General features: G+C 49.8%; 8 protein-coding genes across 8 annotated transcripts; 5 read left to right on the top strand and 3 right to left on the bottom strand.

The window, feature by feature from the left end:
- Positions 1-1,144: 1,144 nt before the first annotated feature.
- VE01_04116 (uncharacterized protein) lies at positions 1,145-1,708 on the top strand (the record flags this gene model as incomplete). Its single annotated transcript, XM_018273593.1, has 1 exon — positions 1,145-1,708. One exon carries the CDS (start codon positions 1,145-1,147, stop codon positions 1,706-1,708), a length of 564 nt encoding a protein of 187 aa, XP_018130458.1.
- Positions 1,709-6,479: 4,771 nt separating this feature from the next.
- On the top strand, positions 6,480-8,072 carry VE01_04115 (uncharacterized protein). Its single transcript, XM_018273592.2, has 4 exons — positions 6,480-6,655; positions 6,752-6,926; positions 6,986-7,113; positions 7,165-8,072. Exons 1-4 carry the CDS (start codon positions 6,575-6,577, stop codon positions 7,651-7,653), a joined length of 873 nt encoding a protein of 290 aa, XP_018130459.1. The 5' UTR covers positions 6,480-6,574; the 3' UTR covers positions 7,654-8,072.
- A 452-nt stretch (positions 8,073-8,524) lies between these two features.
- VE01_04114 (uncharacterized protein) lies at positions 8,525-10,260 on the bottom strand. The gene is made up of 2 exons (XM_018273591.2): positions 9,364-10,260; positions 8,525-9,199 (listed from the first exon to the last, which is right to left on the bottom strand). Exons 1-2 carry the CDS (start codon positions 9,453-9,455, stop codon positions 8,551-8,553), a joined length of 741 nt encoding a protein of 246 aa, XP_018130460.1. The 5' UTR covers positions 9,456-10,260; the 3' UTR covers positions 8,525-8,550.
- Positions 10,261-10,379: 119 nt separating this feature from the next.
- VE01_04113 (uncharacterized protein) lies at positions 10,380-12,190 on the top strand. Its single transcript, XM_018273590.2, has 2 exons — positions 10,380-10,526; positions 10,579-12,190. The coding sequence occupies exons 1-2, from the start codon at positions 10,487-10,489 to the stop codon at positions 11,997-11,999; spliced, it is 1,461 nt and encodes a 486-aa protein (XP_018130461.1). The 5' UTR covers positions 10,380-10,486; the 3' UTR covers positions 12,000-12,190.
- On the bottom strand, positions 12,178-14,350 carry VE01_04112 (uncharacterized protein). Its single transcript, XM_018273589.2, has 6 exons — positions 14,161-14,350; positions 13,509-14,104; positions 13,314-13,440; positions 13,140-13,260; positions 12,629-13,083; positions 12,178-12,572 (listed from the first exon to the last, which is right to left on the bottom strand). Exons 2-6 carry the CDS (start codon positions 13,737-13,739, stop codon positions 12,259-12,261), a joined length of 1,248 nt encoding a protein of 415 aa, XP_018130462.1. The 5' UTR covers positions 13,740-14,104; positions 14,161-14,350; the 3' UTR covers positions 12,178-12,258.
- Positions 14,351-15,185: 835 nt separating this feature from the next.
- Positions 15,186-16,715, top strand: VE01_04111 (uncharacterized protein). Its single transcript, XM_018273588.2, has 4 exons — positions 15,186-15,446; positions 15,506-15,629; positions 15,686-16,102; positions 16,226-16,715. Exons 1-4 carry the CDS (start codon positions 15,249-15,251, stop codon positions 16,678-16,680), a joined length of 1,194 nt encoding a protein of 397 aa, XP_018130463.1. The 5' UTR covers positions 15,186-15,248; the 3' UTR covers positions 16,681-16,715.
- A 59-nt stretch (positions 16,716-16,774) lies between these two features.
- Positions 16,775-18,801, bottom strand: VE01_04110 (uncharacterized protein). Its single transcript, XM_018273587.2, has 6 exons — positions 18,297-18,801; positions 18,215-18,245; positions 18,021-18,164; positions 17,839-17,965; positions 17,162-17,789; positions 16,775-17,113 (listed from the first exon to the last, which is right to left on the bottom strand). Exons 1-6 carry the CDS (start codon positions 18,626-18,628, stop codon positions 16,942-16,944), a joined length of 1,434 nt encoding a protein of 477 aa, XP_018130464.1. The 5' UTR covers positions 18,629-18,801; the 3' UTR covers positions 16,775-16,941.
- Positions 18,802-19,788: 987 nt separating this feature from the next.
- Positions 19,789-22,283, top strand: VE01_04109 (uncharacterized protein). The gene is made up of 6 exons (XM_018273586.2): positions 19,789-20,249; positions 20,313-20,498; positions 20,557-20,885; positions 20,936-21,661; positions 21,761-21,905; positions 21,970-22,283. The coding sequence occupies exons 1-6, from the start codon at positions 19,992-19,994 to the stop codon at positions 22,144-22,146; spliced, it is 1,821 nt and encodes a 606-aa protein (XP_018130548.1). The 5' UTR covers positions 19,789-19,991; the 3' UTR covers positions 22,147-22,283.
- Positions 22,284-22,309: the final 26 nt, after the last annotated feature.

Below are 22,309 nucleotides of genomic sequence, written 5' to 3'. Positions count from 1 at the left end.
CCGAGTTTTAGCTTTGCAACGCGATATACATATTGGAATAACGTGGCAATAATTTATTTAGGAGGCGCAAATTCGGCAGTTGGGTAAAATGCCCTGTATGGAGCCTTATGTAGCAAAATGAAAGACGAGAGGGGTGACTTTCGGTCCAGGCGATTGAATAAGCCGATGCTTCGATTTTAGCAATAGTTTATGCAAACAAAATGAGACGGCCTGTCAAAGATTAGCACTTTTCCTCAAAAATACCTCGGCCGGAATACGAGGCAGCTCAGAGATACATGTGAGTATCGGGTGTTGGGTTCCATTTCTTCGCAAATGAATTTTTAGTTGGGTGTTTATATTATTGAATATTCTTGTGGATTTCTTGAGAAAATAATTCAATTGGGCAGAACTACCTTCTTATGGGCAGAAAGCTCCGTGTTCGGGATTGGCTTTAAGAGTGGCATTATTGCCTGTTGGGGAACTGGTGATAGTAGAAGAATCTACTCTGTCGCTCACAGCTGGTAGTATGTAAATGCTACGAGACGATTCGCTTTTCCAGGCTGCCGAAGAAGCGTCACAAGTCTAACCTTTTCAGCTCAGGTTCGGCCAGAGAGTCACTATAGCTTTCGTATATCGGATACATAACTAGTACAGCAAGAAAAGAAGGAGAAAAATGAGCCTCGCGAACAGCCGGCTGGCTTGTCGTCTCCGTAGGCAACAAACTCCAACTTATCGCGGGGTTCTTGCAGAAAGATCGGCATCTATGGAGCTGTACGAGCGGACCGGCGCAGATCTAGGGTCGACAAGTAGCCCATTAGAAACAAAACAGCGGTCCGATCCGAGTAAATGGAGGGGACCCTTGACATCATTTTGCGGGGTTAGTTCTCCTCCACTTCAGGTCCCTGATACAATATATGTTCGATCGTCTTTCCATTACTGATTTACTTACGACTGTAATTCTATTCCTAAAGCCGAGCTCGATCTATAGAAAGAGTAAAGTACAGAGTACTTCCTCACCCGGCGATCCGAAGTTATCGTTTAACGTTGACGCCCAACGAACCTGAGACTCGCTTGGAAGTCTGGCAACAATACCAGAACAGTCCCACTGTTCAAGTCCTTGACGAACAATTAAATCAGAACATACGAACCTCTTGCTCCTGACAAGATGGCCACCACCACTATCACCGAGACTCGAGGCACTGTCGCCGATTACGACAGCGATGTCTACAACACCGTAAACCACACACTCTTCATTGCCTGTCAGAAGGCCGAAGAACGTAACATCCAGCCAGTCATCAACACAGCCGTTCGCGACATCTTCCTCAAGCACAACGTGGAAGAGGACTACAGCGCATGCCTCATCCACCGCCACTACGACCTGGCCGCCGACGAGCGTAACGTCGAGGCAGACGGAAAGGCCGTCGCCTCCAAGGATTTCACAGGTCTCTACCCTTCCAGCTGGATCTTCTACAAAGGCACGTGCTACCCTTACGAGTACAAGAGATACGTTGTTCCACAGCCTTCGCCAGCATTTGTCGCAGACTTGGGAGACCTTTTGGAGGAGAAGGGTCTCACTGATTTGGTTGGATTCCAGACGTACACGAATGGGATAGTGGGGCTTGAGAGCACAGATCGCGAGACCAATGTGAGCACGACTGTCGACCAGGATGAGAAGCTTCCTGTCCCAGAGGGGATGGCGCCTGCATCTTGGGCATTTTTCCGTGTGTAAAGGAGTAAGTTGTAGGTAGCCTGGGATTATTAAAGCTTCCTATAAAGCTTTCAAATCAAGTCCCTCTTGTGATAGTGACTGAAATTGTGGCATCAATTTGTTACCGCCTAAAAGTAGCAATATATGACCCCTGAGCTGCATGTGAACCGCATGATGCTCCCTGGTGGCCGCCAGCTCAGTATCCAGCTTGCATATTTGGATACAATCTCTATCTGCCAACGGTTGAAACATGAAATAAAACAAAGGCCACCTCTATATGAGCTGGAATATCAAGTTACACCACATTAAACCAGAATGATGGAAGCCGATGGGCCGGGGGAGAGTCCCGCCATTGGCAGTGTCGGTGGTCACCACCCTATAAATGAAAAGATAGACTCACACAACGTATAATTTGACGTTCAGCCCCGGATTTTGTCTCTGTGCCCCTCATATAGTGATACCCTGACCCGCACACGATAATCACAGAAAGTTTGGCAAATAGTTATTGGCTGAACTCTCCGGAATGGCAGAAATCGAGACTTTGCGGACTCATGACCAGAGAAGAGATGGTCCTTTGGTTGAAACTCGGGAAGGCATACTAATAAACGAGAGATAATCTACTATACCGTGAGATCTTCTTGTATTGGCAGGTGCGACCTATATCTCTTACTAAGCTGTTCCTTCCCCCTTTATGACAAGAGAGGGTTCTAGTATTGGCAAGTGCGACCTATATTCCGCACTAAGCCGTTCCTTCCCCCTTTATCTCACTGACTCCGCGCTCCTCAGGGCCCTCAGAAAGCTGAGCTTTAGGTTTAAAAGGCCCAAGCTAAAGAGCCCGGATAGCTCGCCATGCTACCAAATCAAGCCAGACAGCAGCTCTGTAGGGCTGGAGTTTAGGCCTGAGAGGAAGACCGCCTCCGAAAAGAGGGTGGCAGCCCCTCGTAATGCTGGCATCCCAATTCCTTCCGCATGCAAAGAGCCAGTTCCTAAACCAAAAGCCGAGAGCAACAGGGAGAGAAGGAGTAGGAGAGATTGCGGGAGCGACAAATTGAAATTTCATACGATAATTGATTTATGTACCTTTACATACAAATTACTATGAAAAGGTACTTACACTATTTGGTAGTCGAAACCGACCACATTGCTTCCCCCTAATACCGCGGCGATGTTTTTTCCAACCTTGATGAGAGAAGAGAAAGTTTGATCACGACAATTAGGGGATACGATACAGCACAAGCACAGCCAATTCCCTTCAATGACAATATAATCCACAGTAGATAAAGTGAGTGGGCAATATGACGATATAATTCACGTGGACAGGACAGACTCTGGACATCATCCCTACGAGCCATGAAAACTCCCATAAAATGGGAGAAAAGAGATTTCTCGCAGATCCTCATCGGATCGCGTTCTTCCGCATCCGGAAGCTGGGCAATCTGGCAGGTGGGCGTGGTGGATCGATGGTTGGCGGAGCGGCTCTGCGACAGATGATGATCGACAGAGCGAATTGTAAGGGCGTGGGTAGTGCTGCACTATGGGAGTAAGGAGGCAGTAAGGAGAGTAGAGGGCTGACCGAGGCTATTGATGCGACTGCCTGGTTCGGCGTCGACGGTTCTGCTCGGGTCTGGATCCGTAGTGGTTCTACTACGCTGGCTCATTTCCCACACGTGGTCAGGTAGTCAGTTTGCGCTTGCTCGACGCGAGATGAGGCTCTACTTGGGGAGATATTTATCCCGTAACCGAGGGTGGAATGGGTGACAGATGAAGTGGCGTGTTGATCGCCGGGATCTGCTCTGTGGTGGGTAATGGAAAGGCATGGACATCCATCGATGAAGATTTCTTCACAGCCTGTCTTCACAGACGAGGATGAGATATGCTCGGCGTGACCGGTGAAGTATATGGCTGATAAAAAGCCAAACTATGTCGATTCAGTCGGTATGGCCGTGTATGGTCGGTCCTACTACCCCGAGTCGTGGCTGAGCTCTTATCTCTCTTGAGGCGGATGAAGTCATCGTCCCCAGTCTGCCCCTAACCAAGCTTTTTCAGCACCGCCATCTCCTGGGGGAGCCACAATCCCACAATCCCATCATCCACCCCATCATCGCGCTCCTTCGTCTGGCCCATCCCAGTCGGGATGAAATCCTAAAGTACTCCGCACCCCCAAATCAATAGCCAATCCCAAAGCAAACCCAATCTAATCCCAATCCACCCCGCGATCACCGGCGCATCCTTGACCCATGGACGCCTGTCTCACCCATGGCGAGCTGAGGAGTAACTGAGCGCACTGTTAATTGGGGAAAGTACCACTCTGTACCGTAATTGCGCGGAGGAGAGCTCCATCGCGCTAGGCCGACGCGATGCTGGGATTGAGACCTTGGCAGGACAAACATTGAAGGTGCATGGCGCGTGTTGGCGACGGGAGTTCCTGGTTTTGCGGCTTGTTTTCTTCTTCTGTGCACCGCGTTTGTTTGTTGTACCGTGGAAGGGGAAGGGGAAGAGGGGATAAATTTCCCGGGCGTCAATGTTTGGTACTGGAGTAACGCACAGCACAGAGATAAGCTGTAGTACTGTAACCATCTCCGAGGGTCAATTTGAGTTGTAGGCCCCTATGACAATGCAAATTGGATGCGATTCGATTGACTGATACATCACCGCATCGCTGCATTGACAGCGAGTACCGCAGGAGGAGCGGCGGCGGCCAATGGCTGGTCGACGGCGACAGAAGAAAAGAAACGTATGATGTCAGGGACGTTGTTTGTGAGACCTGCGAGATTGCTCCCTGTCAGTATTGTGCTATGGTCTTTGGATGATGGGTACATGGGCATGACTTGGACTGGTACATTGGCTTCTCCAACAATCGTTGTCCAGTTGGCCCTGAAGATGTTCGCTGGCACAGCACAACGCAGCTATCTGTCATGTCGTAGATTTGAGCCCTTATTTGTTCATCTGGACTCTCTTCATGATGTTGTATTGCATTGTATCGTGATGTACCCTATAGCAATGGTTGTATGCGCTGTAGTAACTCCCACGTTAAGGTTCTCAGGTCCCATCTCCGTTAAGATCTCCCTAGGAAGGATGAAAGTCGGCAATCGGCCACAGCAACCCTGCGAATGCTACACGTTGTAGATAGTTGTAGAGTTGTAGAGAATTGTACTGCCCATGCACGGCTGTGGGTTGCCGCAGTGCCTACCCTTTCTGCCTTTCTACCCCTTCCTAGCTACCCTTGTCGTCCCTTCCCTTCCCAGCTCTCAAGTCCGAGTGGCGCTTTCCTTTGGGTAGGTGCACTCTAACGCTAGTGAATGACAGCAGATCAGTGCATCGTCAGCATCATCATCCATCGTGAGTGAGGATAAGTATCAATTTATGTGTCAATTGCTTCAATTTGATCAATTGTCGACTGTTCACAAGACAGCCCCTTAGAAAGTGATAATATATTTCATACTGGGCGTTTCGCAGTGATACACTCATATCCCATCAAGGCAGGAGAACGAGATGAATGTGCGACAGCTATCGTTGTCTGTCTCACCCTCATCTCCGACCCGTCTTTCACTACAGACCAGTTCAAGCCACCACAGTGTCCTCTAAGCATCAGCCAACCAAGGAACACTTGCGGCGTCCTAATCCTTTCCTAGCTGTATCCTAACTGTATCCTAGCTGTATCCTAGATCCTAGCTGTATCCTAAGCCCAACTATTTATCCTAGTCTTATAGCAACCGCGCTTGTTGTGCCCTGGTCTACCGAAATACAGGAAACTATCCCTGTTTTTTTTAAGACCTAACAACCTGCTAAAGTCAACTAAACCCCACTAGATACACGTCTCTAACCAGACAAAGAAGTCGGTTAACCAGGACCTGAAGTCTAATTTTCCATTTGCCCATGGTCCATTGACATTTCCATCGGACATTTCCATTACTCAGGAAATTAGACATCTCTATTGGAGACCGGGGATGATAGCCGCCGTTCCCCTTCACTGTCAGTGCACGTCTTTTTGCCACTCAGATTCAGCATCTCCGCTGTATCTCCCTGTCAACAACACTGAACATTCACTCGACTATTCACTAACTCACTATGACATGTATATCTGCAGCTTCATATGTACCACTGGGTTTACTATTACTATTACTGCACTCTCCTCCTCTAGTAGCTGCACTTCTCCTGCACTTCTCCTGCACGCAGCCAACACATCACATCATAGATAGCTATCTCGTCTCTTCGTCCTACGTCTCTAGTCATGCCTATACGCCCCTACCTGTCCCTTTTTCTGTCAAGCATCACTCCCGCCTCAGACCGCATCACACCGCATCACACCGCACCACACCGCAACCCCCCCGCGTTGTGTTCACTATTGCCTGCAGCATTGTGACGGAACAACCCCCAGAATGTCTTCAATTGCCTCCCACTAACGCACAAATATGCACACATTTACCCAAAACAGACATCCAACTGAGACCGGAGCTATCCCCTTGCTCCCCTGTTCGCCGTTGTGCTGTGTGTTCCTGCTTTCCCTCCTGTTCCCTATTTTTCCCATCCTCCCCCCCCCTAGCAACCTGTTAGCCCACCTACAGCCTCCAACCCCCTCCGCCCCAAATCTCCCCCCAATCTCCCCAATCAAGAAATCCACACTTTCTCCAAAATCCCGTCTTGTTTTTCCCTTCCAAGTACCGCGCCGCTCCACTCCTCGCCGACCCACCTGCTGCAAGCTCCACACCCATCGTCCCCATCGTCCATCGCCGTCCTCCACATATAAATGTAAACAGCCCCGATCCGCGCCCAGATCTTAACAAAACCTCCTCTTCACCTCACAACTCGCAAATACCTAAACACACAGCTCTTCTCAATCTTCATACACACACACACTCAATCTCTTCACTCTCAACAATCATCAACATGAAGTACTCCATTGTCTTTGTCGGTGCTCTCGCCGCCCTCGCGTCTGCACAGTCCGTGTCCGATCTCACTGCTTGTGGTGTAAGTGAACCTCGCCTCAATTCGTGTCAATTCACCCCCCAAAACACAACAATTCATCACCAAACAACCCAATAGACACTCACTAACACATCACAGCAACAATGCGTGAAGAGCATGCTCGCCCAGGCCGCCACCCTTGGCTGCTCTAACACTGATGCCGCCTGCCTCTGCAACAAGAGCGACTTCGCCTACGGTATCCGTGACTGCGCCAATGAGGCCTGCGGCTCTGACGCCCCTAAGATCATCGCCTACGGCACCGCCTTCTGCAAGGGTGAGTCCCCTCTTGCTCTTTCTGAAGCGTTTGAACGTTCGTACTAACGGCGCGACTAGGCCAGAACGGCGGCTCTGACAGCGGTGCTTCCACCTCGGGCTCGGGCTCCGGCGCCGGAGCCGGTGCTGGCTCTGCCACCGGAACTGCCGCCTCTTCTTCCGCATCCGCCACTGACGGTGCTGGTGGTGTAAGTTCCCTCGCCTCTCTCACTTACTGAATCATATCTAACGTATCCCAGGCCGGCGGCGCTGTTGGAGGTGGCGCAGGTGCCAGCGGCTCCGGTGCTGAGGGCGGCCCAGTCCCAATCACCACCTCGGCTGTTGTCTCCGACTCCAAGACTGTCGGCTCCACCACCATCTACTCCTCTGACGCCAGCGCGACCCCGGTCTCCACCGTCACCTCTGACGGAAAGGCCGTCACCACCCTCTTCGGCGCCGCCGGAGGTGCCAACGGTGGTTCCGGCAGCGGAGCTGGTGGCGATGTGAGCACTGTCACCAGCGGCTCCTCCACCTTTGTTACCACTGTCTCCTCTGGATCTGGATCCGCCTCCACCGGTGGTTCTGACTCCGGCAACGGCGGTGCTGCTGGTGGTGCTGGCTCCAGCTCCTCCACCGGCGGCTCCGGCTCCGGCTCTGGAACCTCCACCTCCTCTGCTGGAGGTGCCAGACAGACTGCCGCTGCTGCCGGTGTCATGGCCGTTGCTGGTCTTGCCGCCTTCGTGTTGTAAGCATCCACTTACCTCACCTAATCTTGTATGAATGGAGTAGAGACGGGGGAGTAATATATGTGGGGTTGCGGGTGGTGGTGTGCGATACCCTTCTAGCCTACGAGGTGGCGGTCGTTGAAAAATACATACATACATCTTCTCGACATTCTTTACCGGGTCGGAGCAGGGTGCTGCGAGCGACGAGTGCCTGTGAGGATAGGTGAATGCCGTCCATGATCACTGACGGAGCGCCCAAAGGATCGTATGCCCTATCACGTCTGTATGAGGGGTTAATAAGTAATGAGGCGATCGATTGCGGAAGAAAATGGTCTTTGCGTAGATGCATCATGGCTCCGGGGGGAGAATTAATAAGGCGGATTGTGTTTATGAACGGGACGAAGATTCCGAGATACAGTATACAAAGAAATGGATTACTGGACTAGATATTGATGTGTTCTGAAGATGTGAAGTGTGCGTGCTGTGATAGTAATGTTTACCTTCCACCTTCCAATGGTTGCTCGCTGGGGGAATAGACAATGATATGGTGCAGACCTGACGGAAGGCGCGACCTATGCATGTATCGAAAGAAGGTATGGAAGTTGCCACCCATGGATGATCTAACAGATGGAAGGTGCCACCCATGAAAGGTCTACCATAGGGAAGGCACGACCCCACTTGCAAGGGATGAGCGGGAAGGAGGTGCGGGACTGGGGACTAAGGAGAGCTGGGGTCAGCGAGACAACGATGATGCATTGCAGATTCCAGTCCTCAGTGTTATGTACAGTATCCTCCGGGTGTTCAATTTAGAACCCATCTCTCTTCATGTCTTTCAGTATGCCTTTCCCCCTGTCCTCGTCTTCTCACTTCGTCCCCCCCTCACCCCTCACAACCCCACTATCATATCTCTCTTCCTACCCCCTACGATGACACGTACACCGCCGGTCCAGGAATCTGGTAACTCGAAAACGAAGTATAAAGATTAAACAGAATCCCCGGATCCGTCGGGGTATACAACCCCACCATCGCCACGCCCGTTGGCTTCTTGGTGCCACTGCCCTTGATATTGAGGTTCACACACTGCGGGTAATCCTGTGCCCCATCCGCCTGCCCCGCCGCATGCAATGCGATGATCTCGTGGCGCAGGACATACTCTCCCGGCGCGATATCAGCTGGGATCTTAACGGTCCAGGTGTTGTTATTCGCGATGAGGGTGTCAGTTGCCCAGTTACCTGGGTTGCTGCCGGAGAGGAGCCCAACGCCATCTATTTTGAACCAGCGCAGCGCGGTCTTATCGACCGACTTACAGGGCCCGTTGCAAGGGGCGAGGTAGTCGATGACTGGTCCGTGGTGGGAGACGGGCCAGGGGGTCCATTCGAGAGTTAGGGTTGAGCCGGCGGTGATGGGGGCGGTGTCTTGGCCCGGGGTGGCTACCTTGTGACAGATGACGTCGGAGGTGGAGAAGGCGGAGGGGGCGATGAAGCCGTTATCGAGGTCGGTGGGGATGGACCAGCCGACGACAGATGGGATGGGGTTGGCCCACTGGAAGGAGGGGTTGTAGCCCACGTAGCTGGAGGAGGTTAGTGGGGAAGTTTGGTTGGGGCGGAGTGGTGAGGGGAAGACTGGAGGAGGGAGACTGGAGGAGGGAGACTGGAGGAGGGAGACTGGAGGAAGGAGAGTGGATGAGGGAGTATAGAGGAATGTAGGTGAGGGGAAAAGATCGGTGGGACGCACTATTTTCCGTCGGCGATGATGCCGCTCACTGTGCCATGGGCGGCAACGATAGGGGCCAGGAGGCCGAGGCCAAGAAAGGTGAAGGAAACCATATTGAGCGGGTCTTTGATATGCTAATATAACAAGAGACTCTCGATCTGAGAAAGATAGGGGGATAAACGGGGGATATATATGGCTTTTGCGGGAGCTGGCTGCACCACGCACAGGACGTCTTCATCTTCTCGGCTGCAGCATCCGAGCAGCACCAGCACGAAAAGACGCGCGGGGCGCTGAGATGCAAACGGAAAGAGACTCAAACCTGTTCTTCGCAGACTGTTGTCTGATGACCCTCCTCTATTCACATCGATGTGAGCACTTGCCACGGCGTGGTGTATATCCGCCTATAATCACCGTTCAATAAATGAAGCTGCCTCCCTGGCTGGGCGGAGGAGGACGCGCCGGCAAATGGGTGGGTGGGATATATATTGACCTGAAGGAGCTAGGACGGAAAATAGAGTGGTGTCGGGATGGCGGCATCGAGGAATGCTTTTATCCGTCGCAGGCGAGGTGGGAAGAAGAAATACCAAGAGAGGCGATCCGGCAGTTGCCTGATGTCCTCGTGGCGGAGATATTGGGGCGCATGTGGGAGATGAGGGTATAGATGAAGTCCGGGAAGGGGAATGCATGGGGAGAGCTCCGACCGTTGAGGAAGGAGATGCCGGAAGGCTTGGAGCGACAGGGGAGGGGAATCTGGGGAAATAATCGCGGGGAAGGCGGCTTGATGATGGACCGAATTTGGGACGAGGTCAGCCGGGCGGTAAAGTCAGGAAATAGGTTCAATACATATGGAATAAATTTGAGACTGGTCAAAGATAATAGCAACGACGTTATACAGAACGAGAAAGGCTCACCAGCGTGTCTTCTGTTGTCGTCGTAGGAAGGTTGAAATAAGCATTTATATCACGTGATTACAGGGGGTGCGAAGCGTATCTCGTGACATAAGATTTAGGCTGTTTCATGAAACTCCTTTTTACAAAGTTGAAGTTTACGGGATTGCTCGTTAATTAGCTTGGCTAGACCTCTCTAACTTTGCGTATTGGCGTATCTCGTGGACAGGCAGCTCCATAACGAAATCCCAGTGAAAATGGCGGAAAATCAAGTAGAAAAGCCTATCCGGGCGCCCGGTTCGTCCATCCGCAGATTCTCCCCTCCCGCGGCGGCTGACAGATATTCTAGGAATAATCGAGCGTTATTATATCGCTCGTAGTCATCTGGGATATTACAACAACGTAGGCGTCACATCAACCTACACCATCCCGCCGGCTCTCCTCTCATCTGCCTTCCTCGCAGCAGACTGCTCGGCGGCCGTCGCAAACCTCACGTACCAAGTCCTGGCGCAGCTGATCGCCCAGCACCCATCGCTAGGAATCTCAGTTCTCGGCGCAAGCACGCTGACCCCATCCTGGAACCGGCTCGAGAGCATTGACCTCCCCAGCCTCGTCACCTTCACCGAGCCTAACGCCTCGGTCGAGGAGTACCTCATCAAGCTCTTCAACACGCCCATCCTCGGCGATGACGGCACCTCACCTCTATGGCGCGCCCTGGTCATCCCGTCGCCCCCTGTTGCTGCGGATGCCACACTAAAGTCTCCAGCTCCATTCCACCTAACCATCGGCTTCTTCTACCACCACGCTATTGGTGACGGGCTCAGCGGCGCCGCGGTACAGACTTGCATCCAGCGCACTCTTCTTGCCGCCCTGCGCGAGCCGTCGAGTAGCCCACCTACTACCGTTCAACCATCCAGCGCCGACCTACCGCCCGCCTTCGAGACCGCCGTCCCGCTCACCATCACCACAGGAGGGTTTCTACGCGCGCTTTACCAGACTGTTTTCCCGAACCGGGACGTCTGGTCGGGTGCCCTTATTACGAAATCCCAGCCTGTTGTAACGAAGCTGCGGCAATTCAGTCTCTCAGCGGCGCAGGCGGCGGCGCTAGCGGCACGGTGTAAGCGCCACGAGACGAGCGTGACGGCGCTGCTGATGGTTGTTGCTGCGGAGGTGGTGGCGGGGAAGACGAAGGGTGCGAAAGGGATTGACGCGAGTGTGGCGATTAGCTTGCGGAAGTTCGCGGATGGGGTGGGGGCAGAGGATATGGGGACATATATATCCGCCATGTCGTGCCTGTTTTTCCGATCAAATGCGAAGGGAAAGGGGAGGCTGGGCGATGGGGTGGAGTGGGAGGAAGCAAAGAGAGTCAAGGGGCTGTTGGCCAAGGGTGCCGGGGGGACGAAGAACCAGTTCTCGGCTTTCTTGAAGGTGATACCTAATATGATGAAGTTTCTGGAGGGTAAGCCTGGGCAGTCACGGGAGAAAAGCTTTGAGATTAGTAATTTGGGGGTGGTGGATTTTGGCAGCGAGAAGGTGGATGGGGGAGAGGAGAGCGTGAGATGCGAGAGTGTTGTTTTTGGACAGTCGGCGAATGTGATTGGGGCGGCGTACTCGTTTAGCGTCGCGACGGTGAAGGGGGGAGAGTTGAATGTGCTGCTGAGTTGGCAGAAGGGGGTGGTGGAGGAGCGCATTGCTAATGCGGTGATGGTGGAGTTGGAGAGATGGCTAACGGCGGAGGCGTCGAAGCACGGTGCTACAAATGGCCCATAACGAACGTGATGGAGGGTGTCTGTGTTCCCAATGGTGGCCGTTTAGCTGCCAGGACTAATACTAATATTTATAATCAACTAGATATTTACTTCGGGGATGACATACTATTTTAATAAGACAGCAGAATATATATTAAACTAGATATTCAATTCGGGGACGGCATAGTATTTTAATAAGACAGCAGAATATATTTATTTAAAGCCAGCTATTTCACTTCTAAAATGTTATCGAGATGGCCACCGTATGCCCATGGCCCAATTTACTTATGAACAACCTCCAATACCCGGAAGTAGCATCCTCCATCATCGCCATGCATATTCGCAATTTTCAATCCAGCATTTTCCAGCAAGTCTACCCACTGCTTTTCACTCCGCTCCACCCCGCTGAATGTCAGCATGTTAATATCCGACCACGCTGTTTGGATATCGACGTGTCCAACGGGCATCACAATCTCAGAGATCAAAATGCGCGAGACGCCAGGTTCCATCGCGGCAGCGAGATGTTGCAGAATCAAGAGACAATCGGAGTCTGGCCAATCGTGAAGACAGCGGTGGATGTAATAATAGAGGGCACCTAGAATTGTCAGGTTCGTGAGTCCATTAGTTGATTATAGGGCGAGGAGAGTGTACCTTTGACTGGCTGCGGTTTGAAGAAATCATGCGCCATTCCCACCACACCCGTCGGCAACGGACCTGCGATCCCCTCAATAACCTCCTTCTGATCCTGCATGACGATTTTCCCCTTTACATCTCGACAAGCCTCCCGAATGGCAAGCGTAGCCTGGCCTATGCCGCTGCCAACATCTACCAGCAGAACAGTCTCATCCGTAGTCTGCACCTCTCCTAATTTGTTTTTGAAAGGGAACAAGTCGTAGGGAAGGGATGTTTGGGAAGAACGAGCTTGCATCGCATCGTTGAAATTTTTGAAACGCTCAGGGTTCTGAAGGAGGAATTCGAACATATTTAGGCCTTTAGTGTCATGGGCGTAGGTGTAGGGATTGTTACTCCGAGAGTCGGGGTTGATATACCCATTTTTCTTGAAGAATTCGGTCATCTTCATGCTCGCGAAGCAAGTCTCGTCGTACCTGAAGAAGGTTAGAACTGGTTAATCTATTTTGAAAATAATACCAAATTCTCATACATCATTTTGAAGTTGGCCCGCAAGGGAAGCTCCAAGTAGACTCTGGAGTTCGGCGTGTGAGTGTAAACTTCTGGGCGTGGTTCTTCGAAGAATGTAGGTATGACAATGCGCATCAGACGAACTTTGTGTCATTAGCCCCGACCTTACGAACCCACTGCTTCATTTATAACAAACCGAGAAGAGCTTCGTCAACGCCTAGCTTCTTAGCCAGTTCCTCCGCGGACATTTCACTGCCATCAGCGGGCAGAATATCAAAAACACCCATCTCCAGCAGTGTTCTAAGCGAGCTTGAACGGAAACACTACTTTCACCATCCAAGATCAGGTCCGGCTCTCGCCATTGCTTTGTAGTAGGAATGTAAAGGCTTACCTCTTCATAATGCAACATAACCATATTCAATGGCCCATAGATAGCGCTTTGCATCTGCTTCACGCTCTCAGTCATCGTGACTTGGCATTGTGAGATTTCGCCGATAGCCGCAAGGTCGTCGGATGAGGAGTTCTTCTCAAACGTAGCGGAGTAGGCATTCACAGCATCGGTGAGAGTTTTGAGTTGCGTTTTGATAGCATTATGCTGCGCTATCCTCTGTTCTCTGTCCATTTTGCTATTGAGAAGGTGATGAATAGTAGATTTGAAGTCGCTCGTTACTTTGTGAAGCCAGACGATGGTGAATCGCAATGAGTAGGATGTTCTCACAGGCACGTGTTCTGATAACTTCAGTGTTTTTTCGAATCGGCACAGAGGTCAAATAGGTGGAGAATAATCGAGGTCCAGCAGATGGCGGTGAGATATCCTGAGCTGACCCAATACAGACAACTCGTCGTGTCCAGATGCGTCCGATCTTTCCATTGGAGGGGTAATATGGACCCTACTTGAGGCTATCAGATGCGCTTGAAACAGGGTCCATACGCTGCCCTACTCAATAAAAGACTATCCGGGCCCTATCAACTCACAAAGCCGTGCAACTGCACCTCCCGGCCCGTTAGCTTTGGAGAGGATGACCCACACGCGGAGAGCTTGCCTAGGTCTCACAGAATGATAGGAATATCCCTTAAATTCATGCAGCGTGCTCTAAAACAAGATTCATATGCAAGCAAAGCGTACACAGTCACAGCGCTGCTGTTTAAGTGCGTTTTCTCCGAGACATCTCCCAACGGCTCATTCAAAACGGGAATTAATACGCCAAAAAGCCACCTGAAAGTCGCACAGAGGTTCCGCTTTCTGCAAGTTCAAAGGTATATGTTATAGGCCAACCACCCCGACCTGCATATGCTCCTCGGCCAGTTAGGCCGAGGCACATACACATATGCATTCCTAATTTATTGTCTTACCATAGCTGTCCGTTACATATCGAGGCGTGCATTTTGCTATAATGCCTACATGCAATATTGGTTTCACCTGTATGTGACGTGGGATCTAGACCCCACAGCTTTTCAGCTCCAAAATCATGAAGATCAGCTCTACTTTTTTAATATTGCATATTAAGCGACTAAGGTTGGATGGTACAGTATCTTCAACACTATATGGCGTCACGGCCCCACAGACTTGGGGCGGGCCTGTGCATCCCCATTTCTCCAACTTGTACATTATGGGGACTTTTTGGCGCTGCGCTAGCAACCCCAGCAGACGGGAGTCGGTGCATTGCCCGCGATGTGAGACAAGTACTGATCATTAAGTGTGGACCTCAGAAGTATATTCATTTTGGTGCTGAGATGCGGCTTTATGCAATCGATTAGTACACAACAGGGACACAAAGTGTTGAGATGCATTACAAAAACAATAATGTAGAGGCAGAGACAGGCATCCTTGGGTTTCAATAGGGATTTCCCGTTATGGCTCCGCCGCGTATCGGCTTTTCAGCTCCGGAGGGCCTTGGAGTAGCTTGGAGGAGCAATAGCCCCACTACATGCAGCTATACGGAAGTAATACGTTGAATTGTGCGCGAAAGGTAGCTCCCGTTTTAAGTGAAGGCCTACATGAACACGTGATGAGCGCGGCCCTTGGAAAGTGTGCTTGTGGAGGGAAGAAAACCAACATACCAGTATTGATCATTAATTTCTCTACGTCCCAGAATCTATATTGAGTTTGACTCGAAGCTTCATTGTCAAAATGTCGACTGTATATACGTCTCCGTCAGAAATTGCCGACTTAGTGAAAGGTGTAAATGAAGCGGCTGCTAGCTTTGACACAGCAGCTGCAGCTCAAGGTGACCTTCATGTTGCTCGACGAAAGCTGCAGCACGAGGCTAGAAAGCTTCTCAATTCTTTGGAAGAGCCTAATGGAGAAGTTTGGCCTCGGATATTTCAAGTAAGTGGGCGAAGTCCCTGAAACAGGAAAAAGGCTTATATAGTAACCTATTGTTGCAGGTCAATGTCAGTGTTTCAATTGAGATCGTGTCTCAACTTAAACTATGGGAGAAGTTCGAAGGAGGAAAGGAAGTTTCCCTGGCGGAAATTGTGGAGTCCACTGAAGCCGATGAAATAATCATTAGTGAATATTCCCTTTTGCCGCGTCCTTAATGAGGTTCTTTACTGACTCTTGTGTAGTCCGTATATTCCGTCAGCTCACAGCGGCAAACCTGTTTGTGGAATCCATGGGCCCTAGAGGCCCAGGTTTCATTCTCACTTCCCTCGGGAAACCATATCTGCACCCCGACCACCGCGCATTCAACAACTTCGTATTCTTCGATCTCATTCCTTCGATCATGGCAATGCCAAAAACATTGGCAGAGAAGCAGTACAAAGCGCCCACTAAAGAGACGGGAACACCTTTCAAATGGGCCTACGGGGAGGAGCTCTGGACCTGGCTAGGCTCCCACCCCGATCGAGCCCTCAATATGGTTGCTGGTATGACGTCACATAACGCCCTGGATGCTTATCCATGGGGTGCTGAGCTTGGAAAGTTGGACCTGAAAGATGAAGACATTGCGGTTGTGGATATTGCTGGGGGCCAAGGGCACATCAGTAAGGCGAACTTTCTTTGTGTCTGAATCGTTGATGAGCACGTCTTTGCCAATTCTGGAGATATGCAGGCTGCGGCCTTGTTCCATGCGTACAATATACAAATACTGACAATGGGTTATCTAGTGGGCGAGGTCCGTCAAAGAAACCCGCAGATCAAAGGACGGTTTATTGTTCAAGATTTACCTTCTACATTTGAAGCTGTGCCCACTCCACCAACTGGAGTAAATTTCATGAATTATGACATCTTCACTCCCCAACCTGTCAAAGACGCCGATGTCTATCATTATCGCCATATTTTCCATAATTGGAGTGACGATGATTGCACCACCATTCTCGGGCAAATTGTGCCAGTGTTAAAAACGCAGCCAAGAAGCAAATTGCTGTTGGTTGATGTGGTGTTGCCAGACTCGAACGGGACAATGCAAGAGGCAATTATGGATATCACGATGTTTCCAATGGGGGGGATGGAGAGGACTGAAAGTCAGTGGAGGAAACTACTTGCAAGGAGTGGCTTGGGAATCAAGAAGATCTGGAGAGGGAGCGAACCAGAGGCCTGTATCGAGTGTCAGATAGATTAGGGGCATACAATTGTGAATGATGAATTATCTCGGCATAAGTCTTTGCGTGAATTGAAAGAGATGCAAATACGTATTATATTAAATTAAAAATATGGTAACCATTTGTTATAGTCTCGAGAAAGAAGGCCATTATGCAAATTGTTAACATCAACCTTTTGACCGATCTATTGATTCTATATATCTGACGCAGTCTATTTCGCGCGTTCATGTCTACAAGCTAATATGCCATGTCAACCGCTTTCCAAACCCACAGTAGAGGACTCAGGGCTCCAGCGGTATAGATTCAAGGACCAATAAGCAAGTCTGATCGAAAGGCCGAGTAGAAATTGCCTGGTCATACAATTCCATGCTCCCTTTCATTTCCGGGGCAATTCTAGTCCTGTATCGAGAATATAGTTCACGAAGCAGGCATTTCATTTCAACCGTTGCAAGACTAGTATTCTGTTAGTAAGTGTTCTGTTAGTGGAAGTCGCAAACATACTGTCTGCCTGTGCAAGATCGCCCACCAGCCCCAAATGAGAAAAACAGCCTGTTCATCTCAATGGCGGCCTTCGAATCAAGCCATCTTTCTGGGATAAATTGATCACCCCGATCAAAAATATGCGGGTTTAACTGATGGACACTCCAAGCCTGACAGCTGACGATAGCCCCTGCAGGAATAAAATATTCGTCGATGACGCGGCCAGCAGAGGGGACACACCGCGGCTGTGACATTGGAATGGGAGGGAAACACCTCAGACCCTCTTTGATGACTGCTTCCAAGTATGGCAGGTCATCAAGAGCTTTATCTTTGTTGGAAGAAAGTTCAGCAATAAGTTTGTCTTGGATGTGGTGACTCCCGGGTAGAGATAATTGATGTATCAAGAAGCACAAAGCGTCACCTGTTGTATCAATACCCGCTGCAAGATGGTTCATGCACTCCGCAGCGACTTGCATTTGCTGGAATTCCGCCTTACTATTCTTAAGTTTGTACGCCAGACTGTGGTCTCCGGAATCAGTCTGTTCGCATGCCGTTATTACGTACTGGCCGATTTTCGACTCCAATTTCTGTTTGAAGGTCTCATCCAGCCAACGTGTCATAGTTGGCAAACGGTATCGAAGTAACTTTTCTGCCATACTGTTAGAACTGCTTCTCGTGAAGGATTTGAGACTACGAACTTCTCAATGTGTCGCCAAATGAATACTCTTCCATCAAATGGAGATCTCTACCCTCAATTGATTTGGTTCCGTGAGGATGGAGCAAATGGAACGAGGCACAATCCATGGCAAAACAATGCAGATAAACCTACACCAGTCAAGTCAATTTTGTTGTCACTGAAAGTGCAATTGGCGATTCTTACGTAGAAATCTATGGCTGGCTTTTCTGCTTCTTCGCATTGTCTTAAGAATGCCCTTACTCGTTCTTGAATACCATCTACGACCTCGGGATGCATAATGCTTGTATTGGCATATGATCCCGCGATGTAGCGTTTCATTTGATCATGCTATGCTTTCGTCAGTGGGGGAATTGTATGAAGGTTGAAAGGCAGCTCACTTTTCGTTTCTGCAGCGTTGAGAACGTTGTCCTTTTTCTTTAGTTAACCAGATCCTTGACCCAATACGTTACAACTACCCACCTTATTCCATACTGTATGAACAAGTTGTAAAACTCAGTCTTGTCATATCCGCTCCCGCCACTCTGGTATATCTCCTTCAGAGCTTCCACGGACGTAAAAGATACCTCATTGGGACCCAATCGAACAACAGGCCCAAACTTCTTGTGCAACTCGTGAATATACACTCGACGATGAGCTGTGAATTCTTTGTACATGAGAATCGCATCAGAGAATCGGCTGTACCATGGCCCAGGAAGTTTTGACAAGGGTGCTAATGCTGCTCTGTAAACAAATAAACCCAGCCAGCCCAAGCAAAATGCTGAGATGCAAACCTCCCAGAGCTGGAGAGCCATAATGGCGATTGGCGGTCGAACGTTGAGACAGCGTAAGAACAATCGAGAGTTGATCCAGCTTGAGTTCTTGCTGGAATGGCCATTGATACGGATACTGAGAATTCCGCGAAAATCTGGCTGCCACCACCCCTCACGTGCTTCGGGTGCTTCGGGATTGGGGTGTGTCAAGGTAGGGGAAAACACCAAAAGCTGTCCCCATTCTTTAATCGGGTCAGCATCCCGAGCGGGGACATAAAGTTAGGCTGAAGCCCCACCGCGGGTACCATCCGGGAGCCAACGGGGCACTCACTAGGATATCCCTGAACCACATCAAAATAGGACAATTTAGTTGCAAAAGTAGCTACGAGTACGGCTTAGCGTGGATTTCTTAGATAGGAAGGAAATTATCCAGAAAGGGAAGTTTAGTGTGACTGTACTCTGGCGTGGCACCAAAAGGGAACGACGATGCTTCAGGGTTACTTAGAGTAAATCGTCCGAGCTAAGAACGAGTAACTTATCCCTTTTGGACTTGTGTCTCGGAAAGATAAAAGCTTGAGGCTTCACGTAGCAATATTAGAATACCTCCGCTGCAAACGTTATATTATGTTCCAGCCACACAACAATTTAGGGTATTATTGCTAGCTATAGCTTTCGTAGTGTAATGTGGTGAGACCACCGGAAAAACCCCCCCGGGAATGTCTCATAAGCTGAGCCAAAACTATCAACAAATTCTGGATCAAGACGCATGAATATGAACACTTCATAGCGCACCTAGACAAAGCTGAAGTGTAACCCAGATCTGCAGGTGATGAAAACGGATTTGTTTTTCTAGGAAATGGAGTTGCGTAAATGTTAGCTGAGGTGGAACCGAAGATAACGGATGCGGCAGTGATCTCAGATCTCAACAATACCCAGGTTGAGTCTTTAACCAATACGCTAGGGTCCAAAAGTCTCCGTAGGGATCTCGTGCCCGCAAACTGATACGTAGCCAATTATAAGCTTCAATTTGAATCTCAGTCAACCGCACGGTTCTTCCCGAGTTCCCCTACACGGACGTTTGGGCCGCACGGGTAGATCGCCTCATGAATCGTAAACGAATAAGATTTTCACAGCCGTAGGATGAGAATTTCGGGATCTGGTTCACTCGCAACTATACTACTGTCTCGCAACGGATTGTGTGATGTACAATGTTTCTTACCCCCCCGGCCCAAGTTGTCCGCGTGCATGTTTTCTTGGTCCTGACTTTGGGAGTCGGATAGTTGTGTCTTGTAACCAAACGCAAGGCAAAGGTATATAAGCCTTGATTTGTTGCACTGCGTTCTTCATCTGCTCAAACCTTCTCAAATTCTCTCAGGACACCTCCCATTTATTGGAAGTTTTGAAGATGCGTTTCTTCCTCCCATTCATACCAGTCCTCGCGGCAGGGTTGATCGGAGTGGCTGCTACAACGACTCATGGTGCAGATTTTATTCCAGATGCTGTTCTCAGAGTAACCGAGGAGACGAGAAAACAGTCTTGCGTCCCAGAGAAAGACATTTTGGTTGTCAATGGCACAAGTCCAGGGCCTGCTCTCAGATTCACGGAAGGCCAGACGGTTTGGATTAGAGTTTACAATGATATTGCTACTCAAAACCTTACCATGGTGAGATTCCGCGCAGATTCCTTATACCCACTCCAGTAGCCACTTTAACTAACTATCAAACAGCATTGGCATGGCCTCACAATGGCAACAGCTCCATTCTCTGATGGAACTCCTCAGGCTGCCCAATGGCCAATTCCTCCGTTCCATTTCTTTGATTATGAGCTTTACGTGCCAATTGGTTTTGCCGGAACATATTTTTACCATTCGCACGTCGGTCTCCAGGCTATCTCTGCTACGGGTCCGTTAATTGTAAGTAACATTTTTCTATTCGCTTAAGTCACTGCTTTCTTGTACTGATATATGACAGATTGAGGATAAAGATAAACCCCCGTACCACTACGATGATGATCTTATCGTCTTCCTACAAGATGTCTTCCCGGATACAGATGAATTTATTGAGCACGCATTGCTTGCCGTCCCTATGGAATATGAGAGAGCCCAGGAAATGGTACTTATCAACGGAAAAGGTGGTGGTATCGTCTCATCGGATGGCTCGCGATGCAACGATGAGTTGTCCGTCATCGACGTTGAACCCGGGAAAACTTACAGACTGAGACTTATTGGTGGAACTGGATTATCGTTTGACATTCTGGCCATCGAGGGCCATGAGACTCTCCAAGTGATTGAAGCTGAAGGGTATGTCTCCTCAGCCTATCCTATTTGCCAATGGAATTAACAGTGAATAGAGCTTATACCGATAAATTTGCAACCCATGTTATGCAAGTTAGTCCAGGCCAACGGTTCAGTTTCCTCATCGACACTCTTAAAAAGCCAGCAAAGCAATATTACTATATACAGCTGGAGAGTCGCGAATTTGGACCCCCTACCCGCTCTTTCGCGGTTCTCAACTACGGCCCTCCTAGCACCGATAAGACTCCTAAAGTTTATCCCCCGGCTACTGATCCTATCACCTTGCCACCAACGGACCCTTACTGGCTAGAGTACTCGCTTCGCCCCTACAACAACACGAAACACCCTGCCGCATCACACAATGCACTTGATTTCCCAACCGCAGAGGAAGTGACCAGGAGAGTCAATATCACATCTCATCTCGATATCCCAGGCGGTGGCCTGCTCTACACAATAAATGGTCAAACCTGGAATGAAGGTCTTGTGCACGAGCCTTATCTTGTCAGCCTCTACAAAGATGGCGGTTCGAACTGGCCATCCATGGAACGCGCTCTCCAGCATGATGGTTTGGACCCGGTCACGTATGCCTTCCCAGCAGATATAGGAGAGGTGATTGAGATTGTGGTCCAAGGCACCGGTTCTGCAGGTGGTGGGACAGAGACGCACCCATGGCACGCTCACGGAGCCCATTATTGGGATTTGGGTTCTGGAGAGGGTGTATACAACCGCGAGGAGAATGAGGCAAGATGGCGCAGTTCTATAGGACATCCCATTAGGAGAGAGTATGTATCCCCGTCCATGTCCCCGAATTCCACCGATAATTACTTCCGTGGCATTAGGTGGGAGTCTTACCAAGAACATCAGCACTAATCTTTGGATAGTACTACAAACCTATATATGTACGGCGGAAAATCACCAAATGGCACACTCTCGGCATGGAGAGCCTGGAGACTCAGGATTGATCATCCAGGTGTTTGGATGATTCACTGCCATCTTCTCCCTCACATGGTTTGGGGCATGAACTCTGTGAGTTTTCATCTTTTTGTGGATAATTGGTCCTCTGTTAAAGTTACTAACCCGTCTATTACAGGCTTGGGTTATGGGGAACCAGACTGAAGTGCTCTCATTGATTGATAGGCCAGGTGTGGAAGGGTATCTTACCTTTGGAGGGAGCGTTGTTGGGAATGAGACGCACCCCCCGGAGGTCGTTGAGTACTTCCCTCTCAGTGACTGGGAGGACGGAACAGTTGGCAACGAACAGCCTTAAGCTTTTGGATAGAAGCAGCAGTCAGAATGCTGCTACTGGGAAGAGAAAGTGGGGAAGGGTGGAAGTGGTGGCAAGAAATTCGAGTGTGATGTAATATTGCTAGGCTTTATTATTTCCGCGAATGACAAATGATGCTGTTTTCTTGAATTTTCTCTGGTATTGA

Source organism: Pseudogymnoascus verrucosus, assembly GCF_001662655.1.
Source record: "Pseudogymnoascus verrucosus strain UAMH 10579 unplaced genomic scaffold scaffold_21, whole genome shotgun sequence".
NCBI lineage: Eukaryota > Fungi > Ascomycota > Leotiomycetes > Thelebolales > Thelebolaceae > Pseudogymnoascus > Pseudogymnoascus verrucosus.
Note: the sequence above shows the minus strand (reverse complement) of the source record. Positions and strands in the feature narration are given on the sequence as shown.